This window comes from Chiloscyllium punctatum, chromosome 40 (assembly GCF_047496795.1).
Source record: "Chiloscyllium punctatum isolate Juve2018m chromosome 40, sChiPun1.3, whole genome shotgun sequence".
Classification (NCBI taxonomy): Eukaryota; Metazoa; Chordata; class Chondrichthyes; order Orectolobiformes; family Hemiscylliidae; genus Chiloscyllium; species Chiloscyllium punctatum.
The window spans coordinates 50148333-50162618 of NC_092778.1; the positions used below are offsets into that span (position 1 = coordinate 50148333).

At 40.7% G+C, this 14286-nt stretch overlaps 1 protein-coding gene across 2 annotated transcripts in view; it reads left to right on the forward strand.

The window, feature by feature from the left end:
* nherf2 (NHERF family PDZ scaffold protein 2) overlaps nucleotides 1-9281 on the forward strand; it is a 130905-nt gene extending 121624 nt beyond the window's left edge. For both annotated transcript variants that reach the window (XM_072559847.1, XM_072559848.1), the window contains 4 exons: nucleotides 291-470; nucleotides 600-753; nucleotides 2164-2207; nucleotides 6625-9281. In XM_072559847.1, the coding sequence (XP_072415948.1) occupies nucleotides 291-470; nucleotides 600-753; nucleotides 2164-2207; nucleotides 6625-6783 (537 nt within the window). In that variant the 3' untranslated portion in view covers nucleotides 6784-9281. The remainder of the gene's footprint in view (nucleotides 1-290; nucleotides 471-599; nucleotides 754-2163; nucleotides 2208-6624) is intronic.
* The last annotated feature ends 5005 nt before the right edge of the window (nucleotides 9282-14286 follow it).

The following is a 14286-nucleotide window of genomic DNA, read 5'->3' on the forward strand; positions in this document are numbered from 1 at the left end:
GTGGAAAATTATGTTCGTCCACTTAACTATACTGACCCCTAGTACTGCTACATTCTTACTGACCCTCCCAGTTGACTAGATTCTTGTAGCGTGGGGCAGTGATTAGTTCACTACTGCAGGCCCCTTTCTCTAATGTGTACAAGTTACAGAAACCTTAGAGTTGCAGAAGCAGAACCTCTTGCCCGCTTTGTGATCTTGTTTAAAAGTGCCGCTGATGTTTGTTGATGCGGTGAGGCGCTGGAGAGTCTCCGTGCTTTTGAAAAACACATTGTTTTCTCATTATTTTGCAGGCAGTCAATGGACAAACCAAAGAACTGTGCCCTCGGTTGTGCTGCATGCAGAAGTGCCAAAATGGCTATGGTTTTAACCTTCACAGTGAGAAAGCAAAACCAGGGCAATACATCCGATCTGTCGATCCAGATTCCTGTGCTGCTAAAGCTGGCCTGCGGCCTCAGGACAGAGTTGTGGAGGTAACAAGACCTTTTCCAAACTCTCTGTAATTTGGCATTGTTTATTATTGACTACTGGCCCTTCTCAGAAGGTTGGGATCTAACAGATGTTTCGTAAAAATCATGCATTTACCAGCTCCCTCTTTGCAGGTGAATGGTGTGAACATTGAAGGGAAGAAGCATAGTGAAGTTGTAGCTCATATCAAGGCCTGTGAGGAAGAGGCCAGGCTCTTGGTGGTGGATCCAGAAACAGATCAGTACTTCAAGAAACTTGGAATAACTCCAACTGAATCACATTTGAAAGGTGAGAATCGCCACTAAACTTCACTCAGTCCTGTAAGAAGAAAATCGAATGTTTAATTCCGTGCAGCCCTATTTCATTATTTGAAAGGGGCTACTCGTCACCTCCTGTTCCAGCTACCCTAGAAAACAACAACACCAGAATAAGGCCATTCAGCCCAATACATTTGTGCTGGCTCTTTGAAAGAACAACTATGCTTTGTCCAATGCCATGTTCTTTCTTTTCATATCCCTGTATGTTCCATGGCCCCAGTTTCCCTTAAAAGCTTATTTATGGAAATCTGAACTGGTTCTGAAGTAGGGTAACTGTACCCAAAACATTAATAATGCAATCCCTTCATAGATGCTGTCTGAACTGTTGAGTTTTTCTGATTTCGTTGTTGAAGATCATTACTGCTGAGTAAAGATACTGATGTCCTTCCGAGCGTGAATTTCTTAATAGTTTATCCAGCCCTGACTCTGACCAGGCAGTTACACAATCAGTCCTATCATTGAACTGTCTAATCAATTGGAGTAAAACAAAACTATGTAGATTTTGGCTGCACCCTTTCTTTTTAAAAGGAACTGAACTAATCGGTAATAGAAGAGTTAGAGGGTGAAAGGCTTCCCAGAAATGCTAGTCAAACTGAATTCACCATCTTGTGGGTCTGGAATTTATACATGTAAATTCATAAATGGTACATGTTGCCAAGAATGAAGATGAGACTGTCCAAGGTTGCATCGCTTGATGCTTCCAGCCTGAAGGCAAAATAGATTTTAATCCTATGGAGGATTGTAAATGAAATCTCAAAGATGAAAACAGTAATTGGCATCAGCCCTTACCACACTACTTTACAATAAACTTGTTGAAAGAATTAAGATTTATGAGTAATGTCTTTTTTAAAAAATATATTTTTTAGTTAAACAAGTCACCACTTCAAACTAAATGTAGTTGTTCCTGAGCTCATTTCCATTGAATGTAAGACTTTGCAGTACTTGGATGCTGTATGCAGCATGTGGAGTAATTCAGTCTGTTTATAATGCATCAAATAGCGTCATGTCATTGTCAGGCGAGCTGGTCATAAACAGTTACTGATCTTGGATGAACCAATTAAATCAGCCCTTGGTGAGGCAATATTCAAGTCAGTTGTGCTATTAAAGTCTGCAGCTTCAAGACAGTTCCACAGCAGTGCTCCAGTGTCAACAATGTAGTGATTATGGCTGTGTTGGCAGGCCACAGCACATCAGAGAGGATTCAATTTCACGACTTGTCTTGGTGAGATTTGAACTTAGAGGTGACTTTTGTAGACATTGTCAGCTTCTCGGTAACAAAATGAAAATTGTCACAACTTCTGTCATTTAGCATAAGGAGTACTTTGGAAGGCAATATGAAATTGTTGTTCACTTCCAACTTGTCACCTTCTTCTCATTTCAGGGCCTTTGCCACAACCGCTGGCAAATGGATCGCCGCGAACACAGGTGAGTAATGATTCAGCGATGGCTGATGCCGGAAGCAAATGCAATTCTAATTCTACAAGGTGCATATTGAAAATTGTGGATTAAGAATTCTTCTGTGGTACTGTCGGTCTCATTGCAAAACCCAGAAGATACTCTTATGTAGGGATTGCATAGGATTAGGCCATTCAGCCTAACCAGACCATGCCAGCATTTATGTTTAAGCTCTCTCCAATCTTATTGGCATAACTGTTCTCCTCTTCCTATAAATACCTCTATGCTACTCACTTTGAAAATAGCCTGTGGCAGTGTTCCAAATTCTCGCCACACTCTGGGTAAGAGAGAAGATTAGATTAGATTACTTACGGTGTGGAAACAGGCCCTTTGGCCCAACAAGTCCACACTGACCCGCTGAAGCGCAACCCACCCAGACCCATCCCCCTACACCTAACACTACGGGCAATTTAGCATGGCCAATTCACCTGACCTGCACATCTTTGGACTGTGGGAGGAAACCAGAGCACCCGGAGGAAACCCACGCAGACACTGGGGAGAACGTGCAAACTCCACACAGTCAGTCGCCTGAAGCAGGAATTGAACCCAGGTCTCTGGCGCTGTGAGGCAACAGTGCTAACCACTGTGCCACCATGCCGCCCACAACCACAGTGCCACCATGCCGCCCAACAAGATCTAGCAGGTCAATGATGGCTATTTTTACATAATGGACAGTAATGTCAATAACTGTAGAACCAGATTATGTGAAAGTCAGTGACTTTGTTGCAATGTAAGTGGTTAGTAATATTAATAAGCTTCAAGGAATCTATCTCACCAAGAAGTTAGTCTTTATGATAATATTTTGAGAGTTAACATATGGAGTAACACTCAGATCACATCATACAGGATGTGAAATTTGATTCATGAATCCAAGACATTCTGACAGTAATTAGGCACCAAACATTAATGGTAACAGCTAGTACCATAAAAGATGGTATTGGAAGTGGAAATTTGAAGCATTCCCACCCCCCCCCCCCCCCCCCCCCCCCCCAACAATAATTTCTCATCCTCTATCTACATTCGGAGGTGAAGTTACACCCATAACCAAGACTAAAGTGCTAAAACCTTCACTGAAGCTCACTACATCTTCGATGCAAAAAGAATAGTGAATACTGTCTTTTTTTAAAAAAAGTTTGAATGGGAGATGATAGTCAATCTATTTGTTTTAGAAAGGGAGTTTTGCAAGTGTTGAAGGACAGCTCAAATAAAGCAATCCTAGAACAAAGCACAGGAAAAAAACATCAACAACGTTTTTCATGTTAATAAGGTCTTGCCAGATGTTGGTCGATGACATGACCTTGGTTTTCAGAAACATGCAAAAATGAGGCGTGCATGACATAACCTTTTTTTATTTAGCACAAATGCTACAGGCATTTAAAACAACAACAACAAGAGAAAAGGGGAACCAACAATCAACTATGAAAAACAAAAAAAATGCAGTAATTTTTTTATCTGGCATTTTGAAAGCATAAAATGGAAAGCAAATATCTGAGTGTGGATTAGCACCCTGATGATATTATAAGAATTCTAGTTATTTATTGAAGGAATCAATCTTTACTTCTTGGAACAATGAATAGCTGGTAAAGAAATATAGGCAACAACATCCAATCTTGCTTTGGGAATAGAAGGATTTATAGGATTACCTCTTATTTCAGAACTTCTAATGGTCACATAGATTCTGACAAAATTTTCCACATTTCCAACTTAAATTCGAGTCAACCACAGGATTTAGAGGATTGAGTTCATTCTTCATTGACAACAGCTAGGTAAATCACTTTGTAGACTGGTATTAACATATAGGTACGGAATATGATTTTACTAAAATAGCTAGTCTGAGAGTCATATGGAAGTGGTCGTTGCCTTTACACTCATCAAATGCCCCAATTTTCTAAGCAAACCCGAAGTGCAACACGTGAAGGGGTGTCAACCAAGGAACAATGTCAACGATGTTTCCAAAGTTCCATCCGTTGCATGCGATTACTTCAAGAACGATCGGCAATGACACAGTGTATAAACCCCAGTCAGTACAGGGGGCACTGTATTTGTCTGTCCCATTAAATTCCTATCATAATGTTTGTTCTCCTACCCTCCTCTTGTCAGTGTTCTATTGTTCACTAATTGAATATCCATCAATTCTTAATTTTAACGATTAATTACAGTCCAGACAATTGTTGATTTGTACAAAAAAGAAGTTTGTAAATTTCTAATCCTTGTTAATATTTATCACCTTTATAGGCGTTTGTTTCTCTTGACTGAGACAATGTCCTATCTAGTCACACTGATGAGAAATTGGGTGTTTTAGTTCTACAGGGCATGCTTCTTTGTAAGGTTAGAGCGGTCTCTACTATAGGAGTCCTCAGTCACTGATAGTATGCTAGTATCTCAATTAAGTCCTGTCTGTAGTAATTCAAGGTACATACTCCAAACTCCTTGGGATATTTTACCACATTGTAGGTACTATATAACTACAAGATTTTTGATACCTTGATGCTGTGAATATTTTCAACCATGTTATTTCCCGTAAATATATTTTAATAACTTTTAACCTGCCAACTAATTGGATCATGTGGATCACATTGCAGTTTTGTTATATTAAGTGTCACTGATTCTGTTAGGTGACACCAGTGACATTGTAAATAGCTACGCAGATTATATTTTACTTTATATCAAAATTATCCAACAGTTTAGATTCTGTGAAATGTGGCATATTCAGTTTTGCATTGAAAGACATTTAGTGACGTGAAACTTGCACAAATATAGAATATTGTCAGACTCCAACTCAGAGCAATGTAATTGTGACTGCTCCTCTTCAGAAATGCAAGTTTGCAGAAAGCTTATCACTTGCGTGGATTTTGAGTGAGGAGAGCAAGTATCAAATGTGCATGCAGTGCACTAGCAGAGGCTAACAGATCAGAAAGTGCCTTGTTTGAAGATGTGAGACACTGAGGTAAACTCTGTCACAGCTTGCCAACAGCACCATCAATTTTTCTGTGCTAATTGATCTAATTCAAAACAAATTCATTTCATGTGACAGGCAAAGACAGAATATTGACCTGTGAAAGGAGTTTAGTTTTGCAGAAGGACAGGAGTTGCACTCTGCACTGCACTTAGTTGCTTCAGACTATCAGCAGCCTCTGAGCGTTCATAAATAACTGATGCAGGTCACCAGCAATGACACATGTATTGCATTAGGAACTTGCAAAGTATATCAGTTACAGATCATATCATTGGTTTAAAGTTTAATCCTGTTGCACAGAATGTTCTGATTTGATTTAATCTCTTCCTTCAAAGATTAATGGAGAATCCCCTTTACTATAATGAGTTAAAATATACAGGTTTTGACGTTATTTTCTTGATTTAGCAGTTAGTTGAAAGGAATTATTTTGAACTTTCCAGCACGGTGAGATACAATGATGGCATATATTTCCTGAAACAAGACTATAATTAAAAGCCCAGTTCCCTGCAAATTAGAGCGAACTTAATTGCAGACCTTGGTATTCTTCAGCTCTTTGAGGGTGTTTCATATTGTATAAAGAACAGTGATTATTTCTAAGAGTATCTTGCATTTTCTTCACGTGACTGCATCAAAAGGTCTAATCAGACGGTTAAGTGAAATTTGTTTAGTTAAATTATAGGAATTATGATCTAAGAAGACATTAATAATATGAATTGGATTGCTGAAACATCCAACTTAAAAACATAATGCTCTTGTGATATGAATACAGTTGGAGCAATGCCCTAGTTAAAGTTGCAAAGCCAGGTTGTGTTTTGAAGAAATTTGCTTCTATGAATAGCATCACAATTATTAATCTGTATCGTTGAACATTGTAAAACCTTAATCTGAAAGTAAGTTAATCAACTTTTATTATTCAGCCAAGTATGATATAGACCAGTTTGTATGCTGAAAATTGTAACTACTGTTTTGCTATTTATACTATAGATAAGATTTCCTCAACACCTCTTTGTCTCACCCAATCAATGTATCCTAATTCTCATTCTTCTTACCCTTTGAATATATCTATGCTACACGTTTTCTGTGGTAATAAGTTATGCATTCAAATAGATGTTCAAGGAAAATATATCACCCGAATTTCCAATTGGATTTATTATGAGCAACACCTGGTTTTGGGAACTCTGCAAGCTGGGGACCCTGTTAGAGTGGATGTGTCATTTACACCCAGCCAATGGATCCCCAATATGGTTGTAATAGCCTCCTATTGGGCTTGCGTCCCATAACCCCAAGTTCCTACTTTCCACCTTTTCACGTGCACTCTTTATCCCTGCCCCCTTAACCACTCATGCCCACTACCTTTCCTTTTCCAATCACTTGAGCCAGTGATCTTTCTCTTGTGTATTTACTTATTCTTCCCTTTTCAAACCCGTGCAGGTGAAAGAAGAGCTGGAGAATGACCCGTTTGTAGAGAGTGGATTGAATCTAAGTCCTACAGCAGCTGAAACCAGAGAGAAAGTGCAGGCTAAACGTAAGAACAAGAGGGCACCTCCAATGGACTGGAACAAGAAGCATGAAATTTTCAGCAACTTTTAAACTGGATGGATTGTCCTATTGAACATTTCTCTACCCCTGACCTTCAAGCAGACTTAACATCATTCAATTTTTTTTTGCCCCTCTGTATCAATTTGCTGGCATGGTAGAAAAAAATGCCTGTTAATATGATCATTAAAAGACTGTGACCAAAACGTATTTATGCCAGCTGCTTATTTGCTTTGTGCTTGAGGTATATCTTGCATACGATTTGTTGTAGCGCAGTTTTAATCATGCTAAATGACTATGTTTTTCCATCAGGTTTGTTTTTTTTTGCTTTTTTTTTACAAGGGCTGGGTTCTGGTTATTGCAATTAGCCTTCATTACAGGACAGACTAACTGGATTATTAGTCTTACTTTCTGAAGTAGAATGTCTTTTGTGACAGTTCGCGTATGATTTTATTTGTCTCACCTAATAGCCTCCAGTCTGCCAATCCTTACACTTGAGCAACATGCTGGCCTTTTCTGTTAAGTGTTTATAGAGCTGCCTGGTTAAGTGTCTTTGTTTACCTGGTCCTGTTTTTTTTAACACTGTCACAGGTTATAGTTTCACCAGATGGTGCTTGAAATGCAGTCTTATTAGTTTTAATGGAATTTACAAATCGTGAGGCAGGTAAGAGGGGGGAGGCCTGCGGCGTATTATATTCCTGAGCATTAAAGCCTTGGTATAATACACTAGATAGAGGGACCATTTACTGCACATAAGAAATGTCTCGACTCTTATTTTGTATACTAACTGCTGTTTTAGGCAGCATTGAAAATATTTTTTACATATTTTCCCCTGCAACATTTTCACTAGATTTATAGTGATTGTAATCAGTCACTAGGCGAACTGAGTTATTTCAAGCAATGACAATTGAGTACTAATAATAGAGATTAAACATTGTCTCAGCATGCACTGAAGTATCATTGGATGGAGTTGGGGAGAGCGAGGTACATTTAATACCATCACTAGTTGTCTATTAATAAGCACATGCTTCACAATAGGTTTAGATTGATTTTGTTCAGAAGTAAGATTCATTTGTGGGTTTTATCAACAAAATACAATGGTTGGAATTAACCAAACTAACTTGAAGTATTCATGTTGATCCCTGATTGAATACAGTAATAAAATCTATTTGAAACATGTATTCTAAGGATTCCTGCAGGTCGGTGCTCTAATGAGGTGAAAGTAGTTGAACGAATTGGTTTGAGATTGTCAAAAATGTATTTGCTGCATTGACTGAGAATTGCAAAAGGTGGGAGGTCAATACATTTCGGTGTTTTAGATTCTGACCAGCTCTTCCTGTTTAGACTGCATTTTCCACTACGTTACCTTTTAAATGTTTTCTGAGAATAGAATAATTCACTTTGTGTGCCTGTGTGCTCTAGTTGCAAGCGAGACCCCCTTCTGCAGCTGGCTGCAATTCTTGGATTATTTTTTGTTGTTGCAATGCTCAGCTTTTAACTTTGTACTCCTGTGACACACCGTGGCTGTCTATTTCCAACCTCGTATATTTTAATGACTCTTACTCACAAGGCCAAAATCTAGGTGCCACATTTTGAATAGCTTCCACATATTCAAGATATAAAATAATGACAAACATTGCATAACACTGCTAATGGAGGAGCCTGTAACACTTTGTTTGGGATTTGCATGGATCTTGTAACTTTTTAGACTGAAACAACCACAAACATTCAACATATCTTTGTATAAAACCTGAAAATGTTGGAAAACTCAGCAACTCAGGAAGCAACTTTGGAGAGACAAAGCAGTGTTAATATTTCAGAAATACAAACCATAGCCTTGGACAAACTAAACAAGATCAGCAGCAACTGTGGAAAGAGAAACCGTCAAATTGGACTTGAAGCATCAAGTTTGTTTCTGTCCATGGATGCTGCCATACCTGCTGAGTTGCTCCAGCACTTTATTTTTATTTCAGAATATCCAGCAACTGTAATATTTTGCATTTATTTTAGGGTTATAGTTCAAATTGATTACTATCACCATTAAAATCTTATAGTGGATCATTTGACCTGAAATATATAATGCTCTGTATTTCTCTCTACAGATGCTAACTGATCATCTTTCTTTTTTTTGTTTCTCATTTCCAGCATTCACGGGATTTTTATTTTGTTTTTATTTCAGTTTAAAATATTAGAAACAAAATGAGCTGGAGAAAGTGAAATGCTGATTAGGAAAATTAGATGGTTTGTGGACTGTCAGCCTTGAGAGGTGGAAAGTTATTAATCAGCATGAAAACCATCTGTTATAGGAATCTTTGCTTTCTAGCTGAATACATTTCAGTCAATAATGCAAGATAAATGGCTACTTGAAGGGAAGCATGTAAACATTTATATAATCAGGCAGATTTCTGATACCAGTGATTTGTGCGGTCATTATGTCTTATACGTCTGGAAATCTAGTTTGAAAACCTCATAAGCACATTTCAGTAACTTGTATAATATGGTCTTCTGTGTATACTGTATATTGTCAATAAATGTATCTCAGCATGACAAAACTGGCTGCTTTCAGTTCATTCAGTTGGAGTTTGGATAGCATTGCAATGCACATGCCTTTTAATTGTCTACAAGTTGATGCCATCCATATCAGACTTTTCATTGATGTAGTGCCTGTAATGAATTAAAACTTTCCCAGGCATTTCACAGATGCGACTAATGGATGGAATCCTTCTCTGAACCCCAAGAGGAGACACTGGAATGGGTGAGCTTTGAAGATGGTCCAATAGATAGGTTTTAGGAAGTACTTTGAAAGAAGAAGGCATTTTAGAGAGGTGGAGCTTGAGGGGTGGGGGGTGGGGTGGTGTGGAGAGGCAGCTGAAGACTGGCCCATCAATAATGGATTAATGTAGGAAACTGTGAGCAGCCAGAATTGGACAGGGCACAACGACCTGAAGGTGGGGGTCTGGGGAAAATTGGAAATTGGTTGGGTTCAGATCATGCTGACTTTTCATTAGTGCTTTTATTACACTTCCTTTAACAGCCTGGCAAGAATGGAGGTCTTGAATGGGGTCTGAGTTGGGTGAATGAGTTAGAAAATCTTGTTCCTTAAAAGGAAACAGTTACTTCTGTGTTCTCAGCCTGATACTTGCAAGAATTTTCCAGTCTGTTCATTGATGGAAAATGTCATTTCAGCGTTTCCTTTATAAATATTACTGGAGTGAAGAGAATCAGTTCTCCATCCTGCATCTGCCTGAAGCATCTGTTACTTTTCTTCAACCCACTGGCCCTCCTTTCTTGATAACCGGCGCTCCAAACCATTACCATTTTGGTATTTTCTGCTGCAATATTATTGCAAAGTAATTCCCCTCGTCAGATGCAGATGGGATATTTATTTCCATTTAATATTACAGCACAGAAAGAAACCATTCAGCCCATTGCGTCTGTGACAGCTCTTTGCAGTTAGTCCTACTCCTTTTCACTTAGCTTTGCCAATACTCCTTCATTCTTAATTCACACATTGTGTGCTGCAATTGTTCTGTGATTATAATTTCCAACAATGCTAAACAAAACTCCTAGAAATCCACTTTAGGGAAAATACTCAATTGTTAAATGGCAACTTTGATTTTTTTTTGTATCCAACCATGTCAAAGCATCCTAGATACAGAGCTGTATTGGTACTCTGCCAACCTAAATATTACCAATCACCCACCAGTACAGCCAAGATCTCTCTCATGTTATGGTTCAGGAATGTTGGGGGGTTGCCAGTTTGTGGCTGGTTTACAGAAGACTTCCAGTTTGGAGTACAATTAAGACATTTTTTTTGCAATCTTTTGCTTTGGGGCTACACCCCCCCCCCCCCCCCCCCCCCCCCCCTCCAAAAAAAAACCCAACGTTTTTCTCTTGGCATCTGGATGGGTATATGAATGGGGGGTGTTCAGAGGGATATTTGGCAAATGGGACTACATTAATTTAGAATATCTGGTTGACATGGGCGAATTGGACCAAAGGGTCTGTTTCTGCTGTACTTTTCCCAGGCACTCTGCAGTGCCATTGTGTGTAAAAACACTTGAAATTATATTCTCTGGGCACAGGGTCATCCTTGTACTGATTACTCCAAACACTTAGTCTATCCTGTGGAAGAGTCATACTGGGTTGAATGTTAAAGCTCTTTGTTTTCTCAGATGCTACTAGGTGTACAGTATTTCTCCAGCACTTTGTTTTGAAAGTTAGTTTTTTAAAAAAAAAAAGTGGGGAAGGCAAGGTCAAAATACAGATGGAAAAGTGCAGCAGGTCAGGCAGCATCCAAGGAACAGGAGAATCGACGTTTCGGGCATCAGCCCTTCTTCAGGAATGAGGAAAGTGTCCAGCAGGCTAAGATAAAAGGTAGGGAGGAGGGACTTGGGGGAGGGGCGTTGGGAATGTGGTAGGTGGAGGGAGGTCAAGGTGAGGGTGATAGGCCAGAGTGGGGTGGGGGCGGAGAGGTCAGGAAGAAGATTGCAGGTTAGGAAGGCGGTGCTGAGTTCGAGGGGTTTGACTGAGACAAGGTGGGGGGAGGGGAAAATGAGGAAACTGGAGAAATCAGAGTTCATCCCTTGTGGTTGGAGGGTTCCCAGGCGGAAGATGAGGCGCTCTTCCTCCAACCGTTGTGTTGCCATGGTCTGGCGATGGAGGAGTCCAAGGACCTGCATGTCCTTGGTGGAGTGGGAGGGGGAGTTGAAGTGTTCGGCTATGGTTTGGTTGGGTTGGTCGGTTAGGGTGTTCCAGAGGTGTTCTCTGAAATGTTCCGCAAGTAGGCGGCCTGTCTCCCCAATATAGAGGAGGCCGCAGCGGATGCAATAGATGATGTGAAATGCAAAGCTTGCGCCCACACCTCTCTCTTCCGCCCCTCCACCCCCCCCCCCCCCCCCCCCCCCCCCTTACCTCCCTCCAAGGCCCCAAGGGACACTTCCATATCTGCCACAAATTCACCTGCACCTCCACACACATCATCTATTGCATCCGCTGCACCTGACGTGGCCTCCTCTATATCGGGGAGACAGGCCGCCGACTTGCGGAACGTTTCAGAGATCACCTCTGGGACACCCGGACTAACCAACCCAACCACCCCGTAGCCCAACACTTCAACTCCCCCTCCCACTTCACCAAGGACATGCAGGTCCTTGGACTCCTCCATCGCCAGACCATGGCAACACGACAGTTGGAGGAAGAGCACCTCATCTTCCGCCTGGGAACCCTCCAACCACAAGGGATGAACTCAGATTTCTCCAGTTTCCTCATTTTCCCCTCCCCCCACCTTGTCTCAGTCAAATCCCTCAAACTCAGCACTGCCTTTCTAACCTGCAATCTTCTTCCTGACCTCTCCGCCCCCACCCCACTCCGGCCAATCACCCTCACCTTGATCTCCCTCCACCTATCGCATTCCCAACGCCCCTCCCCCAAGTCACTCCTCCCTACCTTTTATCTTAGCCTGCTGGACACACTTTCCTCATTCCTGAAGAAAGGCTGATGCCCGAAACATCAATTCTCCTGCTCCTTGGATGCTGCCTGACCTGCTGCGCTTTTCCAGCAACACATTTTCAGCTCTGATCTCCAGCCCTCACTTTCTCCTCAAAATACAGATGGAAGATTTTTTTTTGAATTTGAGGCAAATTTTATCTGCTCTGTTTGAACAAGATTTTGGAAGGAATGGATTCTTAAATTGTTAGCAAAAACCCAAACAGGAATAAGAAATTCTTTTGTCAGCTCTGATCTCTGAAATCTAGGGGATGAGCAAATAGCAGTGATTGGCAGATTCAGCCTCGATTACAGTAATTCTAGTCAACTGTGTTTACATTTCCCCTTCACGAGCATTTGAGCATGTCTGTGAGGACGAGCAGTCACAAAACATGTAATGACCTGGAAATGCGTCAGCTTGGAATTTTGTGCACGCTTTTTTCCCCCAAGGATGCAGGTTTGAATAACATAGTATAAAAGAAAATCATACTCCAAGTCTTTATGTAAGAGATTATTCTGAGTATTGTATTAAATGTAGTGTAATCTAGTTCTCCTTGCAACCCCCAGTTTTTATTTTGGTGATATAATTGAGACGTCACAATGTTTTTAAGCCCTGTTGCTTCAAATGAAGCCCCACTGCATGGATTCTTACATGTTGTTGTAGAATTTAAACCAAAACTTAGTCCCCTGTTGGTTCTGGCACTGTGCTTGTGAACTGAGGGGTTCTAATTCTCAGGAAGCACTGATCAGGCTACAACTCTTTCCTCTAGCAATGAACTAACAGGTCTTTTAGCCAAAGTCCATCGAGCAAAACCCCCTCGTAAGAGAAGATATTGAAATATGCAATGGAAGGGACTATGAGATTTGGTTATAATATGGAACGTGCTAGCACAGTAGTTGAGGTGTACAGGAGAGAGATCTTTGAGGGGAAGTTAAATAATTACATGACAGGGAAAGGATTCAGAAGAAAGCTGAACCAGATGGGAAGTACAAACATCAGGATAGACCACTTCAGAGTGGCTAGGCCACTTTTGGAATACTGTTCAATTCTGGTCTGTCTCCTATAGGAAGGATGTTGTGAAACTCGAATGGGTTGAAAAAAGACTTACAAGGATGTTGCTAGGGTTGGAAGGTTTGAAAGGGGGAGGCTGCGTAGGCTGGTGCTATTTTCCCTGGAACATCAGAGGCTGAGGGGTGACTGTGGGAAAAGATTTGCTAACCCACGATAGGCCCACAAAGGCAAAATTGGCCAAATTGTACCAGAACACCCAGAATTCCCGAGCGGCTCACAAGTTGAATCAGACAGCATGCAGACCAGGGAATACACTTTAAGCTCCCATGGACATGACACAGCACCACAGATATGTCAAAGCCCTAATGGCATTTTCACAACCCAGCAATCCCAAAGCCACACAAAGAGCAGGATGGACAGACAGGCACCAGCAAGAACGTGGTCCAGGAACAGGACAATGGAAGCACCTCACCACTTCAGAAGAGACATTAACACCTACCTGTGAAGATGAATGGAACCATGAAGGATATGAGCCAAATGCTGACAAGTGGGAGTAGATTAATTTAGGATATCTGGTCTGTAAGGGCGGGTTGGGCCAAAGGGTCTGTTTCTGTACTTTACATCTCTATGACTATGAAAACCTGTTGTCTCTTTGAATTATTTCCCTGGTCGTCTGAACTATGACCTTGTTTTGTTTTTATGATTCCACAATCCAAGGTTGAAGCCAACCAAATACAACTACTTGACTTATGTAGCTTCTTGTCCCTCATTCTATTTTATGATTTGATGTTCACTGTGCTTTGCCTTTACACGACTTCTCAGCTACACTTTAAATGGTGGCAAGTCAAATCAAAGAATTATTAGAATCCAGAAGGTCACAGGGAGTAAACACTAATCATTTGCAACTAGGGCAGGCCATGGTGAACCTGTTTTTAAAATAAACTTGGTGAATTCAACTATGTAAAGCAAGACAATAGCAAAATTGAACCCATTCATAAAAGTCAGACCATCAAATCTTAGACTTCTTGGGAAAGAAAAACAACTTATGACCATTCATG